This window comes from Dreissena polymorpha, chromosome 4, assembly GCF_020536995.1.
Source record: "Dreissena polymorpha isolate Duluth1 chromosome 4, UMN_Dpol_1.0, whole genome shotgun sequence".
In the NCBI taxonomy this organism is placed as follows: Eukaryota; Metazoa; Mollusca; class Bivalvia; order Myida; family Dreissenidae; genus Dreissena; species Dreissena polymorpha.
The window spans coordinates 132360151-132387456 of NC_068358.1; the positions used below are offsets into that span (position 1 = coordinate 132360151).

At 34.4% G+C, this 27306-nt stretch overlaps 1 protein-coding gene across 1 annotated transcript; it reads left to right on the forward strand.

Moving 5' to 3' along the window:
* The first annotated feature begins 13783 nt into the window (after positions 1-13783).
* Positions 13784-26980, forward strand: LOC127876553 (uncharacterized). The gene is made up of 13 exons (XM_052421877.1): positions 13784-13865; positions 16899-17018; positions 18827-18959; positions 20168-20399; positions 20955-21164; positions 21401-21487; positions 21961-22020; positions 22314-22336; positions 23802-23889; positions 24315-24392; positions 24824-24946; positions 25370-25582; positions 26231-26980. Exons 3-13 carry the CDS (start codon positions 18883-18885, stop codon positions 26309-26311), a joined length of 1272 nt encoding a protein of 423 aa, XP_052277837.1. The 5' UTR covers positions 13784-13865; positions 16899-17018; positions 18827-18882; the 3' UTR covers positions 26312-26980.
* The last annotated feature ends 326 nt before the right edge of the window (positions 26981-27306 follow it).

A 27306-nucleotide genomic window follows, 5' to 3' on the forward strand; every position in this document is an offset into this window, starting at 1 on the left:
AAGGAGCATTTTTGGGTAAGTCAATATTAATAGATATGTATGTACCACAATGACCACTAATTGATTTATCATTCCAAAAATTCCTAAATGCAAATGTTGCAATGTGTTTGTTAAAGCGATGGGATCTATTAGTGTACTAGTACATTCGGTCACTCTGGTTGATTCGTTAATTTCGTTAGATAAGTTATTTAAACAAAGATTATCTTTAAATTTGTGGTTGGAGGGATTTAATTGGTTTTCATTAATATCGCCAAAAATAATTATATTGTCATATGCTTGATCAAGGCACGTTTCAAATGGATCCCGACATTCAGAAGCAGTATGAATGGTTAGTATTATCTTTTCGAAAAATACAATCATGATCTTCTTAGGATAGACTTTCATTAATGAGGTCACCTGCCAGTTTCGTTTCTGTAAAGCATATTATGTCGAAATCTAAGAAATCGTCACGAATATATTCAAACTTGTTTCAAATACTTCTTATGTTTTGATGGAATATTGACAGGCTGCATTATTGAGGGGTTACATAAGTTCAATGACACCCGACAGTTACAATAGCAATAATATTGTGTACCTAATGGTGGATAGAGTACATGCAAGGTCGTCCACACGAAGATGTAAAGTAATGGAGTTTAGATCTGCCAATATAATAGGACGGTGCTGATAATTGTATACATTTTGTACTTTATTTAGCACGCATATAAAGTGAAACCATGCGTACATAGTAAACATATAGCGCCACCTGAACAGATGCAAACTCTTTGATGTAACACTGAAAATAGATGCTATTATGTTACGATACAAGTATTTCCATGGATGAACATGTTTAATGTAAGTTGTAAGATATCGCTGCAAACATATATAAAAGCCCCCAATTGTTGATCGATATTGCGTTATGTCAATCATCTATGTGGGTAAAGATACACACTAAGTAAAATCATCAACAATATAACCTTTAGATAAGAGCAAGAGACAGGGTGTGGGTAAACAACACAAGTGGAGCTTTCTGGTACATTAAGCATTATAAAAGAAAATACAATTACAGCTAGTTTGCATCGCAGAACAAAAAGAGAAGACGAAAAAAGAAAAAATATACAAAAAAGTACAATTAATACAATTGTACATTTTTAATCGGTGCTAACGGACAAGACAATCAAAAGGCGTTCGTGTTAAAAACAAACTACAACAACGCAAAATCTACGATGGAAAACTGCCGTAAATACTTCGGATTATATTCTGAATCGTGCATTTCTTGAAGGAGCTTATTTTAATTGCCAAACCAGAGGGGTATTGATATTGTCCTATTGAAAAGCTTAGCTTTGAAGAAAGCCTCTTTCATGCTATAAATTACAATTTGCAAGATTTTAAATTTATTGCAAACGAAACTGATGAGCTTATGAATATATTTTATTTTCATGACAACACAAATAGCATAGAATTAACTACATGACGACTGTTTAATACAAGCTAAATTGAAATGTGTTCCTTTCATTTTGTGGTGTTTTTATTTATTTTTGATTATAGAGTTTCCATGCGTATATTCAAACATGGTTTAAAACGATATTTATAATGTATCAATCATTTGCTTGAAGCAACGTGCCGTGCCGATGAACAACAATATGTCTCAAAAACAAAGTGATAAACCAATAAATCAGTTCTTTTGACGTTATAAATCGGGATATATTTTGACACTTCTGTTTGCTTTACCCACGGAAACAATAACATGAGATCTGAGTGCGCTTATCGTTGACAGTATTTGCAAATGCTTGATAAGATGAAAACTTTTGTCTCTTTATTAATGTTCTGTAGACCAAATTACATGATTCGTCGCTCGCCAGAATACCGAATTTAAAAATTTTAATTTATAATTTATTTATTGATGAATTCTTTGAGTGTTAAAATGATGTTTTAAACACATTTTCGTATAAATGTCATTTAATGTATTTATTTTCATTATGTTTAGCATTTTTATAGGCTGAAAGTATTATCATAACGAGATGAACGCAAACATACTAAGTTTCCCTTCACACAAACCCGATATCTTGAAGCAAACATAAAAAAACGCGCAACCTTTAAACCACTGAGGCTCTTCAAAAGTTTTGCAGTGTATTTCAAACGCAATCTAATATACCTTTAATATATCGATGCGAAACGTTACATAAGATTAATAATTTCAGCTCTTTTGATTGATAAACGAACATATATTTTAAACCTTTTTTTTCTACGTAAGACATGTTTTGTGCCTGTTTGAATATAATGAATACAATAATAATTATTTATTTTTGAATACGTATCATCTTCACGTTAAATTGACAGTTGCCAAATGGTGAAAAGTTCCTTTAATGTTGTTGTTAATCTAAAATCTTTAAGCTTAGGCTTAAAAGGTAATGTCCTTTGTTTTCACTAACATCGAAAAGAAAGTTAGGGTAGATTGGTATGCCGAACTTATCTATTGTTAACTTTTACATTTCCTGAGTTTAATACAAATTTGCAAAAATATGCAATAACATTAAGAAATCTTCACATTATTTTTTATTTATTGTTTTGCCAATTTAACGTTTAGTGCGCGGATATCATGTAATGAAGCTAAAATTATCACAAAATTGGTAGTAAGTTTATTAAAAATGATTATAAATTATTAGTTAGTTTTGTTTGTGTAAACATTTCAAGCATTTTACAGTTCAATATAATCAATGCATTACAATATCTTAACATGTTAAGTACAAATACAAATACTACGATATAGCTAACCTTGTAACTTCAAGTGTAAATGGTGCCTTTATCACAGTTCTAACTAATATAAGGACATGATGTATACACAGGATAACCCGTAAAGCCTAGACATGTAAACATGAATAAGCTTATTTCCAACGGGGTCCCTGGATTTTGTTAAACAGGTCTTATAAGTGACTATAAATATATAGTTTGTTTCAGTTCTTAAGATAAAAACGACATGATCTTTCAATTATTTCTTTTACATATTAAAAAAGTGAGACTTACAAACGTTGACATGATAATACACAGACTCATACAAATTAGCATAAAAATAAGCAATTTCATAAAATAAAACAAATCTAAAAGTAAAAATACATGGAATTCTCGTCTTCCTTCATTTTATTTAATAGATGTTTCCTAACAAGTTTCTTAAAAGTAAATTTCGATTTGATGGACTTTATATTATCAGGTAATGAATTCCAATCCTTAATATCATTGTAGTAAAATTAAGAACTAGTAAAGCCATCAACTTGAGGTACATAAAAATTTAATCTTGATCTATTCCCATATTGATGAACATCTGTACATTTGACAAAATTGTCTTTCATATAAGTCGGGCATTTATTGTTGAAAATCTTATGGATATGGTGAAGTCGAAGTTGCTTGTATCTTTGCTCAATGTTCAATAAACCAAGATCTTCAAAATTCGATACACCAAGTGATGTTCTACTATGGGAATTGTTAATAAAACGAACCATTTAATTTTGGACTATTTGTAGCTTGTGCTTGAGCTGTTTCGTAAGCCCACAATACCACGAAGAGGATGCATAATCAAAATGGCATTGCATTAAAGAATTACATAAACTTATTCTAAGACTTTTATTTAAGAAAGCACTTTGTCTATATAAAAATTTAAGTCTAGAGTTAACCTTCTTGACGATATTATTTATAATAGAAGTACCAGACAAATCAGCATCCAAAATCGAACCAAGATATTTTACATGCGACTGAGATTTTATAACATGATCATTACATTGTATATTAAAATTGTCCACCTCAGTGAGTTTACGTTTCGAACCAAAAATAATACACTCTGTTTTGCTTAGATGGAGGGATAGCTTATTGTCTATTAACCACTTACTACAGGACTCGAGCTCTTTGCCTAAAACTTGACTACTGGTACTAGGATCTTTATGTGAATACAACATTGCACTATCATCAGCATAGAGTATTAGTTTACAATTGGATGATATACTTGTTTTCATATCAATAATGTAATTCAAAAACAAGAGAGGACCCAGTATACTCCCTTGGGGGACTCCACACACAACCGATTCGAAATCCGAGTTAGCGGCATTAACATGCACAGACTGCGTCCTATCAGTTAGGTACGAGCGAAACCACTCCACAGACTCCACTCCCATCGCACGAAGCTTTTGACACAGTATGTCATGATCTACAGTGTCGAAGGCCTTCTGTAGATCCAACATAATCATACCAGTGAACAGGCCCTTAGAGGTCTGTCCACGTATATGATCCGACAGGTGAATAAGACAGGAGTCAGTGGAGTAGTTCCCCCTGAAGCCACTCTGATACTCATACAACAGACCTTGCTTCATTAGAAAGGATTCCAACTGGTTGTATACAGCTCTCTATAAAAAATTTGAAACAATGGACAAAATGCTAACCGGTCTATAATTAGAAACCTCGGACCTATTGTCTTTCTTAAACAGTGGTTTTACCTTAGCACTTTTTAAATCAGTGGGAACTACATTGTTAACAATAGAGCTATTTATCAAAAATGTAATATGAGTTTTGATATAAGGAGCAGAATCTTTAAAAAAATCTGGCCGAAATTTCATCTAACCCAGTACTCTTTGAACAATTCAATTTGCTTAACTCTTTGTAAACAAAATCTTCAGAAACTGTATTGTTTCAGCTTTAAAACATAGTTTGCCCTCTATTTTTAAAACAACATGTGACGAGGATTTATTATTATTGCTATGACCTAACGATTTTAAATGAGATCACGAACTTTTAGGATTGTGTTTGTTTTCTTCTAATTGATCACAAATATATTCTGCCTTTGCTTTCTTCACAGCTCTTTTGACCTTATTTCTATATGAACAAAACAAATGAAAAAAATCCTTATTATTAGTTTTCTTAAATTTGTACATAAAATAGTCCCTATTTTTAATTAATTCTAAAATATTCGAATCCATCCATGGCTCTGTTCTCTGCTTTAATCGAACTTCTTTGGTTGGAACTATATTATTCAAAACTGTCAAAAATGTGTCTTTGAAAAATAACCAAGATTCTTGTACAGTGTCAGCAGTAAACATACAATTCCAATCACAATTGTAAAGTTTGTTAATAAAATCTTCTACAGTATAATTTTTCATACACCGAACATGAACTGTGTTATGCTTACTTATGTTTTCTTTTGTAGTTTTTCTTGTACAATATACTGGCAAATGGTCACTAAGATTTATGGGTAAAGTACCAGAATGAGAAACTTTATTACTTTGATTGCACAAGATATGATCTAAAATCGATGAAGTTGTTTCAGTTATTCTAGTAGGATGACCAATCAGTTGTTTCAGGTTCAACATTTCTTATAAAAGTTCATATTTTTAAACAGTGAACACATTTTGTTTTTAAAACAAATATTTAAATCACCTAAAATAAAGTTTATATATGGTAAACTTATCAAAAACACAGTATGAAATACCCAGTCTGAAATACCCAAAACAGTATGGCACAAAACAGCACACAAATTAATTCACCGTATGATGCAATTTTGAATACAGAAAGCGTATTATACTTCATTTCTCTCACGTGTACATCGATATAACATGAAGAACATACAATATCCATAGAACAATATTTAACGTTTTTGTTCCCTGAGATGTGGTACAGTTAAGTATAGAGGGAAGTACTCACGCAATATAAATCACTGTACATAGTCAGGATGAATTGTGAGAGTGAGTTGAGTCGCAAATCTGAATCTTCACATATCAAGGAACCTACTTACTCGTTTTTCTAACGAGAAATTAGACCGAGGTGAAGTTTACTAGTTGCTGTGCACAGGACACTTTAAGATCAAGAATCGTCTTTAGAACACGCCGTCTCCTGTTTCTCGCACTATACTCTGTAACTATAACAATTCAATATTTTATACTTAAGACATATCCACGGTATTCACTGTTATATTAGTGTCTGTTAAACAAAATAACATTATAAAGAGGACCCATAGCATTTAAAGAAAGACTTGAATACTGCCACGGTTGCCGTGGGTCATGATAATATTGGCATTTCGGCTCTTCGGATGAACAGAAGACTACCACCTATCCCAAGCCCACCCACAAAAAGACAAGTGACTACATTTGCCTCTGTCTCGAATGATGATGAAGATACTGCTGTTGGTCGTAGTCGTGTGGTCCTGCAGTCCGTGGTTACTTGTTATGTTCAGTTCGTGGGGCAAATGGGAAGAGCTGAGACAAGGTGAAGACAGATCTCCACATCCCTCAAGCTACAGATGTCAGTGATCCACATATAAGCTCCAATTCCATATCCCCTTATAAAGTATCTAACAGGTAGCGTGCCTGGTAGTAGAACAGCAAACCAAAGGCGGGCAGAAAAATGTTCGCCTTCCACTGAATTGAGGACAAAGAAAAGAGTTTAAAGTGTGTAAGCAAAAGCCGTCCTCTGAACATACTGACACATACAATACCACGAGTCAACAATGAGTCTCTCTAGCAGAATGAAGCTTTGAAAAATGAGGTTGTATAAACAATTGGTGGAACTAATGACATTGATGCAACCTTTATAATATGGTGGTTTGAGTAATTCATAAGAGTTGCTTAAAACGTGACATGTTTGCCATTAATTTCAGCAACGTGGTCTTGAAAGTGACGTTTATAGTTTCACTTTTTGCCGCGTTTTTTTTAAAGTTATTTTCGGGTTATGGGGTACGTCAACAGCTCGTCCAAGTTTTCGTCTTAGACAGTCCGTTAGACATCAAGAAAAAAATGGAAATCATATTGTGGATGATCTCTAGGCAAACTTGATATCAGCTTAGCTTGGGAACTGACACTTTGGCGGAATGGATTAAAATTTAAAAACAATTGTGTGTTACAACTGCGCGAAAGTCGGTGTCTTCAGTACAGAAAATTCCAAACGTGTTCGGATTTTCCTAATTAAGTTGCACACTACCTTCCCGGTTTTAATGAGTTTAAACTTATTGATTAGGGAAGACTAATTAAATAAAACTTTAGATGATCAGTGAATTGTTTTAATTTTATCGACTGTCTTCAAACACGTGTGTATGTTTTGTTGTGTTTTATTGGTCATATTCAGTATACTACATTATTTTAGAGGACTTGCTTATATCAAATTGACCTGGCGATCAGAAGACGTATTGTAATTTTTGATACAGTTCGTGGTTAGAAGAAATCATGTTACGATGAAATGATTTTTTACTTATGTTTGAGGAATAAATAAACTAAAAGATAAAAAGCCAATTAAAAAAATCACAATGTCATAGCATAAATATAGCGCGCACACTTTTATTGAAACAGCAATCACTTAGACATCAACATAGTGAAACAAACTGGAATTTGTGTACCATGCTATAGATTTATAAACACAATAATATTTTTATAATTCGAAAGGTAATACCCTTAATTAGTTATTTGAAAGGAAACCAAAAGCTTGCTGTATCGTTGATCATGTGTCATTATTTCTTTTATCAACGTGTTACATGGTATCAAATAATGTGGGCATATAAAAATGTTTTTCAAGATCTTGTCAAACTGTAACAGAAAATTATTCTAGTAAATTAAATTATTTAAACGAATAACAAACTTGATTTTATGCTAAAAAAACTGAATATATATTAACATTGTAATGAACGTTTTTAAATAATGTTTAATTTCCAGTCGAAAACTCAAGTGTGTACATAATACCAATACAGACCTTCAGAAATAAGTTGCGTTATGATCCTTTTTGGCAAAAATGCCCTTGTATCTTTGAAATTTAATAACATGTGTGAAAAGACTAGCAAAATGTAACTCTCAATGTCCAATGTTTACAAAACGGAATGTCTGATCATCTATGTCCTATGGACTTATATCCAGACCAACGAATTTGGCTATTATTTTTTATTAAGTGATCGCTTGCGGATCTTTTAGTGATGGTCAAACCGGGCGGCGGTGTTAAAAAAATCTGTGAAAGCGCCGTGAGATCGCCGCGAAGTGTGTAAACTAAGTAAAACATTATTCTATGGCGCTAACACAGCGTTCTCACAACGTCTGTGCGGCGCCACGCAAACTCGGATATGTGGCACTGTCTTTGAACGCGTTCAAAACGATCGCCACTAATTAACATTCTATGAGTTGACACTGCCCCAGTGTAGTTTTTGTGTTGCTGGCGATTGCACCTCGGCGTTCTTCAAATTCAAGGACTCCGTCTAAGCGAAACGCGAAATCCAACCAGATGTTAATATGGTTTACTAAAATGGAGTTTGTGGCGACTAATGTATTGAACATTTATCCTCCGCTGATAGAATTTTGTTTTATCAACCTCAAGCCGGAGTTAGCTTTATCCTTAAGATAAACAAAATAATAATCACTATGCATTGCGATTTTTTCCAAGCGAAAGAAAATAATTAACAGTAATCGGTGTCGGTATGTTCTTCATTACTTCAGTATACGATGCCATGAACATAAGTCAATGGCTAATGCGCACTTTATGTTTTTAAAGATGTTATCATAAGAGGCAAATCCTATGGAAGATATTGCCAATGAAACAATAAAAAGACATACCGTGCGGTTTAAAACATACACACATGAATTGCCGTTTGTTATTCCTGAAGTATAGAAACACACTATTTATCCATGATTTTTTTAAATCACAATGGCGAATTGGTTGTTTATTTCAAAACTTTCTAACCAACGTTATTTTTATTTCATTTAGTGATGTGTAACATCATTTATTTGAAAATATAAGTACAATCGTTGTTCATTTTACAAATTTAAATTCCATTACAAAAATATAATTAAGAATACCACTCTGTTTTTTTTAATAAAACAAAAAATTCGTTTTTAAACGTTTTTTTTATCTGTATTATGAAAAATTAGGTTGAGCATAAATTTTGCTTCATTATATTAGTAAATTTTCCTGAAACAAACACATGCATAACAGTTTAGACTGTTCACCAAGCATCCATGAAATAAGTGTTTTATTACCTGATCAAATTTCCCACATACAAATAACAGCAAACTAAATATTTATTTACACACAACAGTAATCGATAAAATAAATACTTTTGACTGTTTAACTGTAAAATGACGTCATTTTTTCGACGAAATGACGTCATTATTCCAGCGGGCAACAGTTCAAACGTTGACCGGTCAACAGTTCGATATTCAACGGTAACAGTTTAAAACATTGCAAATTTCTTTTTCGACGAGGAAATAGCAAAAAATAATTAATTATCATTTATATAAGACATCAGGTAATAATATACACTTATTTCATGGATGCGCGGTGAACAGTCAAAACTGTTTCCCAAGGTATCAGGGATGACTTTGGTACTATTGCCCGAGGCCGAAATCACCAAGCATCCATGAAATAAATGTTTTATTACCTGATCAAAATTCCAACATAGAAATAAAAGCAAACTAAATTTTGATTTACACACAACAGTAATCGATTAAATGAATAATTTTGACTGTTTTACTGTAAAATGACGTCATTTTTTCGACGAAATGACGTCATTATTCCAGCGGGCAACAGTATATAAATATTACATGTCTGACAAGGTGACAGTAAATTTGTCAACTTGAGGAAAAACTGTCAACCGAGGCGAAGCCAAGGTTTACAGTATTTTTCCGAAAGTTGACAAATTTACTGTCACCCTGTCAGACATGTAATATTTATTTTATTATACCGAACAAACTATTCAAACAGGAGCATTTATATGAATCATAAACAATTTTAATATTCAATAATTGCATTTAATTTTAGCAATGAACAACAATTAATATATTGAGTGGTTCAGCACCCAATTGTATAAACGCTGGTTAAAGTTACCGCTCAGTAACTTTCAAACCTTTGTAAGTTTTCAATTATTCAGGTTTAGTAACCTTCAAAGTAACTCGATTGTATAAACACGATATACCGCTACGTAACCTCACCGCGCAAAGTTGAATTTAACCACCGGCATAGAGATGTGTAAAGTATAAGATGGTAAAAATAGCACCACACTGGAATTCGGAATGTGCCATTTTGTACACGGGTATCATCCACTAACTTATCCGTTGTGTAATGGAATGTTTTCCATTCTTTGTGTATTTATATATTAAATTATTTTCGTGTACAATAAGAGCATAAACTATAGACAAATAAAACCTTGTGCAAGTTTAAACATATGTTTGTATGCAGGAATCTGCAAACGCAACCGAGTTTACAAACGGCTATTATTTCATAAACTGCTCCGGGTTATTTGAACAGCATGAATGAATGTAGAGTACATGACGTAGCGTGTGACGAAGAAGAAAGTTTATCGTGTTCATAAACTAATTTGAATATAGTAATACTGTAATAGGATGCCATAAGGGTCTTAATTTAATTATGCTAAACTAATTATTAAAGACCCTTGATGTACAATCGTCAATCATTGACTTAAATGGATTATTTATGGATTATTTATGGATTTTAAAGGTAAGATACTATTTCGAACGCGTTTTGCTTTTTGTTTGTACTTTTGTCGTTCCCTGTTCTCAGAGAAATGATTTTAACATAGGCGCCATTGATGCATCGGATCACACACGGCATACCCAAAACAGAATATTAAAAACACGTTCTGTGCATCCTTAAATTCGTCGTCCAAAATCGGAAAACGTTTATACTAAATTGATTTTTTTATGACTCCAGTCAATGCTAAAATAATGGCATTTATCTATTGTACAGCACAGTTTCAGCTGCAATCGATATATAAATTATCCAATTAAAACGGAAATGTAAAACTGCGTACTGCGCATGCGCAAATGGGACAGTATATTTTTCGAACATTTCGCACGTGGTTGCTATGGCAGCGGGATACAGTATTTTTTGGACAGTAATTTTTTTCCCGCTGGTGGCACGTGATTACCAAGGTAGCGGGAGAGAGTATTTTTTGGACAGTAAATTTATTCCCGCTGGGTCTGACAGTATTTCTATGTCACGATGGCCTATGGGAGTTTAGCATTGTGAATAAAAGTGAGGTATAATAATTCAAACTGTTGACCGGCCAACAGTTCGATATTCACCGGTAACAGTTTAAAACATTGCAAATTTCTTTTTCGACGAGGAAATAGCAAAAATAAAGTTTTAAATATTTAATGTTTAATACTTATACTGTTTGTAATGGATATAAAGTATACATCATCTTGGAATTTAAAACAAAACTTAAGAAACACATATCCGTTGCAAATCGGGCGGTACACTTTGTTTTATTATAAATGATATTTAATATACGTTATAAATGAGGTATATATCTCCATTTCTTTTTGTAAACCAACCGATGACCGAACGCAGTCGTTAAAATCATTGAGGTCAGTGTTACAAGCAAAAGCGTATGTTTAGAATGAATTTCAAATGTAAATATATTCAAGGACTTTCGTTAGTATGCCAGGGTTAAGACCAAGAGGAGAATTAAATGCTATAAAAAATTCGTGAACATAATGCGATATTATAATTTATAGTTGTTCAATATGAAATGCCAGGCAAATATTACGGACCACAAATTACACGTATTTATTTCGATTTAACTGTGAAATATGATTGTAGGCTTAAAGCCTCACAACTTATTTGGCATAGTAAATTAAAGTATAAATAAGAAACATATTTTATCTATGCTAATTAGAATATATCTGGTGGTTACAATGTAGAAATCCGTCTTTTTGCGCTTTGAAACTTAAAAATAATCGCGTTTATCGATATGGACGTATACGTATAGAAATCCTACTTTCGGTTTTAAAAGCGGTACCTTTTGAGAAAATAATAAATTACTTGTTAACTAGGCTATAGATTTAACTTTATCTATGCATTAGCAAATATTTGGTGATAACAAGGTAGAAATCCGTCTTTTTTGCGCTTTAAAACTTACAAATAATCGCGTTGTCGAAATGTACGTATACGTATAGAAATCCTACTTTCGGTTTTAAATGCGACAATTTCTTACACTTTCAAATTGCATTTATTTGTATTGACTAACAAGTATTTAATTACAATGTCAGAGGCTGTAAACCTTCTATATGAGGTACAAGTTTCACTATCTGCACTCGGTTTAAATAGTTGCGAATTCTGAAAAGAAATGTACCTAGCATCTAATCGGTCATTTATATAGGTCTTAACCTGCTTTTGACAGAAACCTGAATTAAAATACCCGTATACGTTCTCCCTTGAAAGGAAGAGCTATAGATATGATCATAGATACAAGGAAATATTAATATACATTCCTGATTTAGTTTTTGTGCTCACTACGCTCGCTGACTTGCACATAATATATAACAGATGTTAAGTACATATACAAGTCCAAGCGCTATTGGGTCCTGTTGGTGTATAAAGAGTGCACCTGATGTAAATATTGATATCGGTGTCCCTCTTGCATGAATGTGTTGTACGCAAATTATTTAGTTATATATACACAAGTCCTAGACAAAGAGATTATTTAAAACTGATATCCACTATGCTCTTTATCGTTTGACGACAGCGACGTTTGACAATTACAAAATTTGCAGAATCGGAATAATTCGATATCACTTTGCGACAATTAAGTACAATAACTTTCTAGAACCTTTGGTGACTTATCGAAATCCAAGGAAATTTCGGCATTAACGATTTTAAAGTAATACGAAATGGTTACTGTATGGTGCACTCGGGATGATTTAGAAAAATCAGTAAGCGTTGTAAATGTTCTTGAACTCGTCGGAAGTGCCTCGTCATATTGAAAAAGTATCTTACAATGCTTATGAATATGTTATCTTACTTTAGTGGATCATATATTATTCAAAACAAGAAATCTGCACCAAAATGAGTGGACGATTACTGGTCCGCTCAGGTTTGATTAAAAATTTAGAAGCATTGCAAGAGGCTTTCTAAAAAGCCACGATACCATCGATGGATTCCAAGAATTTTCATTCAAAAAAATATTCGGCAAATGTTAAGTATCCAATGTACAACATGGTTATTCATGAATTAATTGATTGCGCCTCCTATCTATGACATCTGCAAGTTAAACAGGGGGCCAACTCATCTTTGAAGTTTATAATGGACCAACTTTTTCATTAATATGTATGTTAACAAAATACCATCTTCAAAAACTACATATTGATAAATTATTTCTGAGTTAAGGAAGAGTCTTGTGTTATTGTGTTCAAGACATAAAAATACATTTTCTCGTGCATGGTTTATTATATTGTACCATTAAATGGAGAAAAAAACACTACATAGTTATTTTATTTTATCTGATACGAACACAGCTTACAAATACCATTCAAAATGATAAAGTTTACCCCCACCCCTGTAACCGAAAACCCTGGATCCTATGTTCAAAACTATATTTTGTTTTAAATCATACAATTCAAATAACTTACCAAAAAACAAATAACTTCTACGAAAGATCAAGATCTTTGAAAAATATATTTCCTTGTCTAGGTAAAAAGGAAGTGACCTGAACAGTGGATAAATATCTCTCTCTCTCTGTGAATCTAATCTTTGTTGAATCTAAGTTGGGTAGTCGGTCATGTGACGCGAATACATCGTTGTCTGAACAATAGTGAGAAATAATCAGTGGTGGACAACAAACGGCGGTACATCACGGATAGCTTCACGGTTTAAGGATAACGCTATTTTATTGTTTTCTATAGTAATTGGGATTTGTTTTAAGTTTCAAATAATATTAATATCATAACAAGATGCTTAAAATATGTTTTATACTCTATACATTAAAGCTTGATAAGTAGCTGTTATTGAATTGTACATTTTGTTTGTTAAAAATAGTTGTGCTGTTTTGGTCAATGCAGAGGCCTGTTGGTCCACGGTCGCCCAAATCATTTTGGCCAATCAGAACACTGATCTTGAATCAGGGGAGAGGATAGGCTATAGTAAGTGGTGGTGATCTCCCTTTCTGTTTTGAACTTGTTTAACACACAGGTGGTTAGCGTGTGGCTATGATATTAATTAGTGAAAACATCATTTTGAATGATAAATAATCATATTATAACGAAAAATTAACTTTTCTGAAAAAAAAAATATTTCACTATCAAATATATATATAACAAGGTATGCAACTCAAAATCAGCCCAAAACGGGGTGCATCGCTTTGAACAGCCATATCTTCATAAATTTTGCAGCGATTTTCACGATCTCGGTCTTATTCAACGCAGAAATGAATTTCCTTTCTGGAAATGTATATGTCTTGCAATATTTTAACAAATGCTGGGTCAACTTTTAAGAAATAACACGATACACAACACGCATGACCCAGTTGACAGTGATCATGCTGTCTTTAAGACTGAAATCTTCACGGAGTAAAGGGCAACTTCCCTACAAAGTTCATGTAGTTCGATACCATAATTCAATAAAACGTATGAAAAAACATTATTACCGTTCTTGTCGTTACATTCTGCATCAAGACTAACTGTCCAGCGCCGTTTGAAACCTTTGTTTACATACATTTCAACTAACTGACATTTTAAACATACGAGTGATTTCATTGGTCCAATGCGGAGGTGTGTCTTTACAACTGGAGATTTCATTCATAAAGAATACATGATCACTGTCAACTGGGTCATGCGTGTTGTGTATCGTGTTATTTCTTAAAAGTTGACCCAGCATTTGTAAAAATATTGCAAGACATATACATTTCCAGAAAGGAAATTCATTTCTGCGTTGAATAAGACCGAGATCGTGAAAATCGCTGCACAATTGATGAAGATATGGCTGTTCAAAGCGATGCACCCCGTTTTGGGGTGATTTTGAGTTGCATACCTTGTTATATATATATTTGATAGTGAAATTTTTTTTTTCAGAAAAGTTAATTTTTCGTTATAATATGATTATTTATCATTCAAAATGATGTTTTCACTAATTAATATCATAGCCACACGCTAACCACCTGTGGTTTAACAAGGGTTTTTAGAGAGTCCAGAGAATTTTATTCTCGTCAGTATTTTATACTGACCAAAGCTTACATACTATAAAACAGCTGTTGTTGACCAGAGACTACGTTGCAGTTTAAGAGAACCGCGTTGCGTGACATTTAATCGTTTGAAAGTGCTCGTTTAGAATTTGTAATTTGATTTCGCGACGTTACCTATTTAAAAACTGAACGTTGTTAAACTTGTTTGGAAAATCCAGGTTCGGATTGTATTTGAATTCGGGCGTTTGTTTGTTGTCGTGTTGTATTTTGAGTTTTTAAACTTCCCCAGGGTTCGTGGAACGATGTCCTTTGTTATCCTCATACCGACAATAAATAAATTTTGATTTGATTTGATTCGGGAAGCCTTTTGTTTATTCTGGAATCCGGAGAACTGCCCCCTTATTTTAAAGGTGGCGGAGAGGTGCCCCCCCCAGCAAATCGGTAGGGGCGGAGAACTGCCCCCCCTGTCAGAATTTAGTAGGCGGATATCTGCCCCCCCCCCATCAAATCTGTAGGGGCGGAGAACTGTCCCCCCCCCCGGTGTCATATTAGTTATTAGTTACGTAGTGAAAACAATACTTACGGGTAATTTTACGTTATCGGCGTACACATTTTATCCGGTAACAAATTAATTTAAGTACAAGTATATTGCCATTTATCGAACTGAATAACACAAATTGTCTAGAGGCATGTGATAATACTGTTTAAGGCCCTTGGTACGCATCTTCACCACTCACTATACATGAATGCCATGTAAAAGTCGTGTTTTAATAAGAGCGCGAAACATAGTCGAGATCCACACAGGAAACGCGTGCATGTTAATACTGGCCATGTGTCGCAACTATATATAGACGTGCAACTCAGTACTTATGGAGGAAAAGTTACATCGGAATTAATTTATATATAAAGATAGTATTGACCCATGGAAAAAAAAAACGTAACTAAACGTATAAAAAAGTAAATTAATAGGCAAAGCAAAGGCAATAATTTAGCTGACTTGAAGAAAAAAGTAAAGTGAAGTCGAATTAATAATCAATTTATTTATGTTGTTTAGTTAATTCATGTGAAATACAAAATAACATACATAAATACACACATTACATGCATACATACATTCACAGTTACAATCATACATACATACATTCAGACATACATTAAAAAATATATACATGCTTACATAAACGTTCAAAACATACATTCATACATACATACAATCTGCAACAGTTAGCATTTTGAGCAGATCATGTCGACATGCCAAACAAACAAAATCGGTAACAGTTGCTTTAATTAGCAGCTAATTAGGCAGGCAGAGAACTTGTTACCGTTAACGATAAGCACCGCGATCTTTTAATTGGTAGACCGGACCGACCTTAATTGTTAAGAACTTGTTAGCTTTGAATAAAGCGGCATACGGGTTTATTATATTGAACCGTCCAAATCCGTAATTGGCGAAAACAAACAAATAAATTATTGTTTTCAGCTTGCATACGGATGGATTAAATTGCATGCTAATTGTTTGTTTTGATTACGGGGAAAATATCAAATAATTCAGCCGCGAAAACTTTTTATTAGCAAAAAGTGATTTGTTTTTCTTTGTTAACATAGACGAAAATCACGTGATTATCAAGATGGCGACGTCCATGCCGAGGCAGGTATTTTTTTGCCGTTTTATAACTTTAATACTTGTACAACTTTATATTACTTTTGAAATTTCACTCAATTTCCAGACATAATAGCAAGAAAGTTACTGGCGTTATTGTCATTATAATACTCGTTTTATATATAGCCGCGAAATTTCTTTAATTAGGGGGCACTTCTCCGGGTCATCAATTCTGACAGGGGGGCAGTTCTCCGCCCCTTATTAATCAGCAGGGGGGCAGTTCTCCGCCCTATAAAAAAAGAGTGAGGGGGCAGTTCTCCGCCCAGTGAAAAATCTTTGGGGGGGGGGGCAGTTCTCCGGGGGGCACTTCTCCTAGAGCCGTTTATTCTGTTTCAGGTGAAGAACATGTCTGGTGCAGCAGCGATGTTCGTGTTCTTATTGCCGGGGATTCCAATGTCCATCGTTTGAAGTCTGCATGTCCTCCAAATGCAAGGATTGACTTTCTGCCCGTATCTGGTGAATAATTTTTAACTGTTTATAGTTGAGTGTGAGACCCAACATGTTTCTGTGGCATGCTGCTTTATATTACCCCTTTTACTGTCTTAAATAGTCTATATAAATTGCCGCCATAATCTTTTGATGATTTTTGCGTTGGCATAATTATTTTAGCTACTGTCTTATACTGCAGTGGGGACGATTGAACTTTACCGTACGCAACACTTAACATCAAACAGCGTACTCTAACCCTTAACACCTAACACATAACAACTTACGCAACACCTTATTATCCTTTTATCCTATATATTTCTTTAGTATCGGGGGCTACTGCCCCCAAACCCCCGCTTTGTCGATGGTTGTAAACAACTGCGTACCGGTAAAGTTCAATCTAGCCCTGCAGTGTTTGTTGCTGCCTTTGGAAAAAAGGTTGCTAATTTTAATATTTATTTGAAGCTTTGTGTACCAAATAATTGTTTTTATGCCCCCGGTAGGGTGGCATATAGCAGTTGAACTGTCAGTCTGTCCGTCCGTCCGAACACTTTAATGGTCATAACTTTTTCAATATTTAACATAGCACCGTTATATTTGGCATGCATGTGCATCTCATTGAGCTGCACATTTTGAGTGGTGAAAGGTGAAGGTCAAGGTCATCCTTCAAGGTCAAAGGTCTAATATATGGCATATGTCCATCCGTCCGAAAACTAACATTGGTCATAACTTTTTCACTATTGACGATAGCAATTTGATATTTGGCATGTATGTGTATCTCCTGAGGCTGAACATTTTGAGTGGTGAAAGGTGAAGGTCAAATGTCTAATATATGGCGTCTGTCCGCCCATCCGAAAACTTTAACATTGGCCATAACTTGTTCACTATTGATGATAGCAACTTGATATTTGGCATGCATGGGTATCTCCTGGAGCTGAACATTTTGAGTGATGAAAGGTGAAGGTCAAGGTCATTCTTCAAGGTCAAATGTCAAATATTCCGTCCGTCCGAAAACTTTAACATTGGCCATAACTTTTTAAATATTGAAGATAGCAACTTGATTTTTTTTATGCATGTGTATCTCTTGGAGCTGAATATTTTGAGTGGTAAAAGGTGAAAATCAAGGTCATTCTTCAAGGTCAAATGTCAAATATTCCGTCCGTCTGAAAATTTTAACATTGGCCATAACTTTTTAAATATTGAAGATAGCAACTTGATATTTGGCATGCATCTCATGGAGCTGCACATTTTGAGTGATGAAAGGTCAAGGTCATCCTTCAAGGTCAAAGGTCAAAATTTGCAATATTGAAGATAGCAACTAGATATTTGGCATGCATGTGTATCTCATGGAGCTGCACATTTTTGAGTGGTGAAAGGTCAAGGTCATCCTTCAAGGTCAAAGTTTGAATACATGTACATGGCTTCAAAGCGGTGCAATAGGGGGCATTGTGTTTCCAACAAACGCATCTCTTGTTTTTAAAGAAATGCTTAAAACTCCACTGAATATTGCTTCAATACCCAAAAAGATATTTTACCCTAACAGTTTCATGGTATTTACATGTACACGTCATGTATATTATTACACTGATAAAACATGTATTATGGAATCAAGCAAAATACCCTTTCTGCTGTAACCAAAATGGGGAAAAAGATTGCAAATCCAGAAATTTGACGCAACATAGAACAAGTGAGATAAATATTAACAAAGATAAGCTTGCTTGTCTCGAACATAGCAATGATGACTATTTTTCATAATATTCAATAACAAATGACAACTCAAGAAAAATTATTGCAAATGAAAACCAATTCCAAATGGAAGATCTTATTTTACTATGCAGGTGCAAAGTATGTGTCTGACCGGAAGGGCTTTAGAAAGCTGCTGCATCAAGAGCTGATGTCAGGTTGTTACGACATATTGTACCTGCATCTTGGCTCTAACGATGTTTGCTGCAAGGATAGCAATTTCTACCGGTATGTTGAACAGTAATTTTTCAGTTTTAGTTTTTATTTAACCTTTTTACCTTAGCTTTATTGCAGGGAACGCACTATGCTTATTGAGACACTCGAGTCTGTTCCTGGGAAGAACCAGAACTTGGTGTTTATGGAGAAGATAATGAGAACCTCCTAACTCCCTATCACTAGGCGGACACCACATCCACTACACCATTATGCTTTTACATTGGCCTGTATTATTGAATGTCCACACCAACCCCCTAACTAGAAACCCTGGATCCGCCACTGAACAGCTTAGCAGCATGAATAAAAATGAGCTTGATCAACTTAGTATCACTTTCTTATTAGATTTTTTTGGATTGGCATTTTAATGAAATAAAATAAGTTAGTTTCTCAAATATTTTTGTAGTTGTTTGTAACTTTTTATGCCCCCGGTAGGATTGCACATAGAAGTTGAACTGTCCGTCAGTCAGTATGTGTGTCAGTCTGTCCGTCCGTCGGGAAAAAAAAACTTCAACGTTGGCCATAACTTTTGCATTATTAAAGATAGAAACTTGATATTTGGCATGCGTGTGTTCCTCATGGAGCTGAACATTTTTAATTGGTGAAAGGTCATCCTTCAAGGTCAAATGTCAAATATATGGCGTCTGTCCGTCTGAAAACTTTAACATTGGCCATAACTTTTTCAATATTGAAGATAGCAACTTGATATTTGGTGTGCACGTGTATCTCATGAAGCTGCACATTTTGAGTGGTGGAGGTTCAAGGTCATCCTTCAAGGTCAAAGGTAAAAAAATAAATACAAAGCGGCGCAATATGGGGCATTGTGTTTCTGACGAACACATCTCTATTTAATAATTGTTTGTGATGGGAAGATAATACAATGAGCAACTTATACCATTACCTTATTATCCCTTGCCATAGGAGGATGGATATTGTTTTGGGGTTGTCTGTCCGTCTGTCTTTCCATCTGTCCGTCCAGCACTTTTGTGTCCAGAGCCATATCTTGGAAGTGCTTTGGCGGATTTCATTGAAACTTGGTATGAGTATATATATGGATAAGAGGATGCTGCAGGCCAAATGGCATCGTACACCATCTGTTAATAGCAGAGTTATGGCCCTTTGTTTCTTAAAAAATGCTTCTTTAGTGTCAAATATAACACTTTTTTGTCCAGAAGCATATTGGCAGGGTATATCAATTCAATGAATTTGCTTGTTATTTTTAGTTGTGTGACTGAGATCCTTGATGTTGTATTCAGTGTGTGCACTGAAATACACGTGGTGCTTTGCGTGATTCTTCCACGTGATTTTGATGTGAGAATGTTTCCCCGATGGCCACTCTCAGGGGCACAGTTGAGGAACTACTGCCAGTGGATAAGGAGCGCAAACAGCATGCTGTGGGAACTGAGTCACCATGTGCCTTCTGTGAGATACATGGACTATGCAGCAACTAAACAGGTATAGGGAAAGATCTAGAGTGAAATAGGAAGTTTCTCAGCAACTGTTGCATGGAATTTCATCATCATGAAATCATTATACTGCGGTGGACCAATCCCAAATTCTGTTCAGACATCCTTCTTTGCTCAAGAGATATGCCTCCTTAATTGGTGAAAATTGACTCATTGAGCAGTTTTGTTGCAATTACTGGTTTCTTAATAACTTTTACATGAAATATCATGAATTTTAAAATAGATGTATTACTTTGTGGTGGTACACTTGCACGTTTTGTTGGTTTCAGCTCTAGAAGTAAAGCCCCATAATTAAAGATATCTGTCTGTGCTGTAATATGGAAGTTAATGAAATGTTTTATCATTTTTTTAGAAGTTCTTGTATAAGTTTTGTCAGGATGATCATTTTGGTCAGTTCAGAGTTGTACACTCTAATTGATTGAAACTAAAATATTTTTTCATTCGTTGAGGGAAACCAGTTCATTTAATTTGCTGCTTTAATATCTTAGTTATGTTTAAAACAAATTAGTACGGTAACTATCAATAATCAAAATTTAATTTTAAGAAGTCCCTGTACTTGTCCCATGATGGACTACATCTGAGTGCTGAAGGGGCTAGGAGGTGTTTAGCATCCATACATGACGACCTGCCAAACCAGCTGTGTGTGGAGGCTGCTGTTCAAGATCCTACAGAATGGCCAGCTCTCTCAGCCACGGAAGTACCGGTTCAGAAGCATGACAGCACCATAGCACTCTTTTCGGATATTGTGCAGACTGTGAGTTTAGTGCTACAACAAAGTGGACTGCATTTATGAGCCATAAGCAAATGTGATTTATGCACAAAACTGCAATTCTGCGTCAGGCTAAAACCTTAACATTGACTCTAAAATCAAAGCGCTTCCACCTACAAATATTCATAACAATTTGATTTTGCTGTAATGTTTATATTTTTGATTAAAATAAGCCGTTTAAAAAAAGTATAATACCTGTATTATGGTTAAATAAATTGTAGGGAGCTCAACCAGAGATTCAAGACAAGGTGGATGCAAGTGAAGTACCAGTTCCCAGGGACATTAAGCCTCAGACACATAAAATAACGGTAACTTTTCTATGCATTTAATCGTACAGATATTTCATCATTCTTAATGAACATTTATAAAGTGATTGCAATCCAGTATTGATTGCTCATATGGCTTGTTACAGCCTATAAATTAATGTTATGTCTAGAGCCGTAAAGCTGGGCACCCTGTCATGTCTCTTTTTTAGCCTCGCCTTTTTGCCCCTGATCAGCACCATAATGCTCTTCATTATTGGTAGCTGTAAGGCAATAGTTGGACTGCAGGTCCTATACTTTTAAAGCAATGCCTTTAATCATCAAAGAGCATTGTTTGTCATTAAGTGGTAAACATGAAAAGTTCAACAGATGTCTTTGTGTGAAAGCCAGACCATAGAGTTGATGTCATAACCATTCAGTTATATCAGAACATAACATTCTGTAATTGTATAAAAAATAAACTAGTTAGTTTATATAATTTTGTTTTCCATATTTTCACACACACAATTCATTCTCAGGTTGTCACAGCCAGAGCTAAGAGGTCTGCAACCAGAAATGTCAAAAGATATGGAAAGAAGGTAAAAAATACTGTTAATTTCAGATAACCCTCACTGTTTCATTGTGGAAATGTCCTACTAATTCTTAAAACAAGTTTTTTTTTTGTTGAAAAAAAACCCACAACCAAACCTATTTTGAAAGTAAAATATAAGTAAAAGACCATATTAGTGTTATTATTTTGAGGACATCTTTCCTTTCTGTTGTCTTCTGCATATTATTATATAATTGTTGTTATTTTTCAAAATAGTCAACTTTGGTGGATGAGGTTTTGCACTTATGCCATGCCTGTACATGCATGTGTAAATTGTTTCAGTTGGCAAAGAAATGCCACACAAGGTATATAAAGCTTGATTGGTGCATTTGTTATTGTTGAAATTTTTGTTTGCATGTACATGCATGTGTTAATTGTTTCAGTTAACAAAGAAATGCCACAATGTTTAATGTGCTTCATCCTATAACTTTGAAACTTTATATGTAGCTGCACCTTGATGAGTTATACATGCCACACCCTTTTTTGTGTCACTAGGTCAAAGGTCAAGATCACTGTGAACTCTTAAAAAAAAGAAACTGCACCTGCAGCCGAGCGTTGGCACCTGCTATGCGGTGCTCTTGTTTTTATTCATCATCATGTTACTGGTAGTGAAATATGTGTGAAATAAATAGCCATAAAATACCGATAGGGAAAGCACAGTAAATAAATGCAGATTTATACATGTTATCAAGGAATAGGAAGCTTGTTTGGTGCATTTTGTTTTGTTGTTTTTGCTTTCGTTGAAAAAAATCAATTTGTTAACATTTACATGTATTATATCCTTGAAGTCATTAATTTCTGGCACATCTTTTTATGCCGCCGAAGGAGGGCATATAGTCTGTCTGTCACACTTTACGTTTAGGTTTCGAAAAATGCTCATAACTTCTATGTCGCTTCAGATAGCAACTTCATATTTGGCATGCATGTGTATATTGACAAAGCCTTTCCATGCGCACACAAATTTTGACCCCTGTGACCTTGACCTTGAACTTAGGGTCTGCGTTTAGGTTTCGAAATCTGTGTTTAAGTTTCGAAAAAAGCTCATAACTTCTATCAAGCGTTTATAGGGGGCATAAGTCATCCTATGGTGACAGCTGTTGTTTACCTATATATACATAAATGTAATGCATTCTTAAGTAGTTTCATAAAAATCACCTTTCTTAATGGAATTACATACAACATAAACATATGCCAACATAAGGCACTCATTGTTGCTTTATTTTTAGACACCCCAACAATATTTATTAGCGAGGCTGTTTTCGGAGAAAACCCGAGGTATTGTCATAGCCTGCTCGTCGTCCACCGGCGTCGTGCTAAAACCTTATCATTGGCTCTAAAATCAAAGTGCTTCCACCTTCAACTTTGAAACTTCATATGTATATGCACCTTGATGAGTTCTACACACCACACCCATTTTGGGTCACTAGGTCAAAGATCAAGATCACTCTGACAAGCTTTTGCAGCCGAGCATGGCACCCGTTTTGCGGTGCTCTTGTTTTATATTAAAACTTGCTGCATGAAAGCTATTACTGCAGTAACTCTCTTGTTAGTTTCATGTCAAATAGGTTTAATCGTTTTGTTAGTTTTATATTGACGGTCATTGGAATTAGTGGTCGTCCAATATTGTCCGGGACAACAAAAATATAGTTCAGACATAGTTTCCCTTTTTTACTGGATGGCAATTTTTAGCCTGAATGAATATTAATTTTACATGATTATGCATTCACAGACACTGCATTAATGATCCTGTTTTTTCGTCATGCATTAAAGGTCATGCTGCAGTGGATTTGTTTACCTTGACATTACTGAAGATGTGGCTGTTTTCCTGCCTGCATACAAGTTGAATGGCTTATGCTTGGTACTAATTTTATGACGATATGCTCCATACTTTTTAACACTTTCCATCTTGACAATTTACATAAATATTTATTTCATAGGTATTTTCATTACTTTGATTTTAATATAAATCAGCAGAATGTGTGTTTGATTCATCTGTGTCCTATTTGTATGTATCATAATATAGTAATTGGTTCAAGCATGAAAGACAATGATTGCCCTGTTTATATGACACTATATTTGTAGCATGCCAATTGATCTGATAGCATGGCACAATGCTATAAACAAATTTTATGTTTTCATTAAAAAGAATGAATTTAATGAAAGGGATGTATTCACATTATTTCAAATCATCTTCAAAGGTATACGCTTTTCAAATTATATAACCGGTAGTAATTTGTAGCATTTGTACTGGTAATATGGACTGATAGCATAATAACTTTTCAGAAACGCAAGAAGATGGAAGTCAAGACTGGTAAGGTTAAAAGGGAGAAACCTACCATGACGAAAAAGAAGAACAAACAGGTAAATCAATGACAGAAAGTATTCTTTCTTGTCAGATAAACAAAACTTGTTCAAGAATATTCTTTAAAACACACATTCATCCTTTCATGTATGGTCATTTAGATGTTCTACAAATACAGTAAAACCAAGCTTTAAAGACGACACAAAGAACCTTATAAAATTAGTCTAAATAGCTGGTATTCTTACAATTCAGGTATAATTGATTATCACCAATAACCTGTTAAGCGGGGTTTTGGTGTATGTAAGTCTTCCATGTGCAAGCTTTTCAGGACCAGTCCTGGGCCTGTATTGAATTCATTATAATGTAAAGATGTTCTAAAGTATGAACCAATTGTGGTACATGTTTTTGTTTTGTTTCAATTTCCATGAGTTGTTCACAAATATTACTTAGATGCGATTTTAGAATCCTCAGGCTGAGTGGTATTTTTTAGGTCCCTTGCTACAATTGCCCAAACTGCAGGGTGTGCTGTTCATCTGAAGATGCCCTGCTCGACCATTTTATAACGAAGCATTCATCATGGAAAGTTGATAGGCCTGACACACTTTTCAATCAGGTTTTTAAATGGAACACATATTGTTGTATAGCTTTATGTTATGTAAATATACTCTTAAGATTTTGAATGAAAAAATATAATACTTTTTCTCCCCTAACAGTTTAACCTGAGGGGACTTATGGTTTGCGCTCTGTGTGTCCGTCATTCTGTGAGTCTGTCACTTTTTCTGGATCCTGCGATAACTTTAAAAGTTCTTCATATTTTTTCTTGAAACATGGATATATGGCAATATGGACATTATGTACGTCATTTCATTTTGTTCCTCATCAAAATTTCTGGTTGATATGGCAACAAATATATATAATGAAAAAAAAATCAAAAAAAATCTAATAATGGTGGAACCTGTAGGGGACATACATTGCTTGGCAATAGTCTTGTTTGTCTAGTAAGTATTGTATTAAAGGAAGGGTTATTCTATTATAGGAAGATGAAATCAACGTGCCATCCAACATCCATTGCCACCGAGACACTGAAGAGACGCCCCAACAAGATGACAACGCCGCAAATGAAGATAAAGTCAATGTGCCATCCCACTTCTTTTTCCAACGAGACACTGACGAGACGCCCCAACAAGATGTAGACACTTCACAGCTTCTTCTTATTCTTTCAAATGACGTTGAACTTAACCCTGGACCGGTGAGATATTCCTGCCTTATAATAAACAATATTAGTGGGCAAGTTCCTTAATCAGAGGAATTTTAACCTTGTTAATGTTCTATAAATAAATAAATAAATATATATATATATATATATATATATATATATATATATATATATATATATTATATGTGTGGTTAGGGTAATTTGAGGAAGGTGCTAGTTTGAAATTATTATCTTATATATTGACCATTTTCTATTTGTATGCCCCAAGATCAAATGATCGGAATATATTGTTTTTGGCCTGTCTGGTTGGTTATAAGAGAAATATAAGTACTTTACTAAATTCGAAGGTTTGTAGGCACTTAAACTTATTTAAATCATATACTCACATGTGGGAAGATTTAATTCATACAAATATTGATAACAATGATGATGAAGAACAGCAGTTATTTGATGACAATATTGATGATGAAATGCCTGTTTCGGTTACATTAAGTACTGCTGCATACAATAACTTCAATGAGGAATCTGGACTTTGGAATTTTAAGTGTAGAAGTAAACATTCTCCCAGACTTAAAGACAATAATGAGTTAAGGAAAAATATCATAAAACGTGATCAGTGGAATGATTCTAACCTTGTTCGATGTTCAGATGGCTGCCTAAAAGGACCTGTATTATTTCCAGATATTCCAGACAATACCGGTCCCTGTGGAAGCGGTTGGCTCAAGCGAGAAGATGACGATAATTACAGTGAAAATGGACTGACCATACACGAAAGACAAAGGACATTAAATATTTACACAAATTTTGCACCTGTAAAATGTGACATTCATATACGTGAATGCTATAATTCAATTAGTAAGCCATGCAGAATTCTTTGGGATGAAGGGGACTTAGATTGTTTACATGTATTAAGTAGGGATACAGCAGCAGGAGATGAAATAGGGTGGGAATTTGTATCTATGGTTATGAATTCTAGTTGCACTTTTTCCTCTTACTGCCAGTTTAAAAATGAGATGTATAAAACTCGCCACAATAAGGCTAGGTTTATGGATCAAACAGTTTTTTTTAATTTTTGGTTCAGTTGGGCTTCAAACATGAAAATAGATTATTCTAAAGTTGAAACTTCTGCTCGAGGAACATCAACATTATTTCTTTGGTTCTGTGCAGACCATGGACATTGCTATGGTTTCCACATGACTGGGGCAGAAGGAAGAAAAGATCCCGCATTATCACTCTATAGCTATTTAGAAACCCCTCCACAAGACGTGTTTTATGACTTTGCATGTAATTTACAAGAATATTGCCTAAACAGAGAAAGTGGATACTATAAAAATGAACATTTTTTTCATGACATTTTCCATGGCTACTCCCACAAATGTTCTAGTGCTTTTACAGCTAGCAGACTTCAAGGCTTTGAATCTGTAAAATCTGAAATATGTGAACCTCCGCCCTGCCCCCCCAAACTTCCGCCCTGCCCCCCCCCCTCCAAAAAAAAAAAAAAAAAAAAATTTTTTTTTTTTTATTTTTTTTTTTACATATGATAATTCATAAATCTCTTATTACATTGTAATTAGTTTAATCCTCATTGTAGACATTATATTTGAATGGTTTAATAATAATGGGAATAATACAAATATTTATAACATATAAATGAACATGCAATAGAAAGCACTCCAGAAACACCCGCGCGCTCAAACGTGTCCTTTTCACAAAATACTGCGCGTCGAAAGTGCCCTTTTCACAAAATACTGCGCGTC

Excerpts from the sequence above, each read along its gene's own strand:
- LOC127876553 (XM_052421877.1), top strand. The coding sequence starts at position 18,883 with ATGTCAGGTTGTTACGACATATTGTACCTGCATCTTGGCTCTAACGAT. Across the intron at positions 21,165-21,400 it reads TTTCGGATATTGTGCAGACT|GGAGCTCAACCAGAGATTCA; the intron begins GTGAGTTTAGTG and ends AATAAATTGTAG. Across the intron at positions 21,488-21,960 it reads CTCAGACACATAAAATAACG|GTTGTCACAGCCAGAGCTAA; the intron begins GTAACTTTTCTA and ends ATTCATTCTCAG.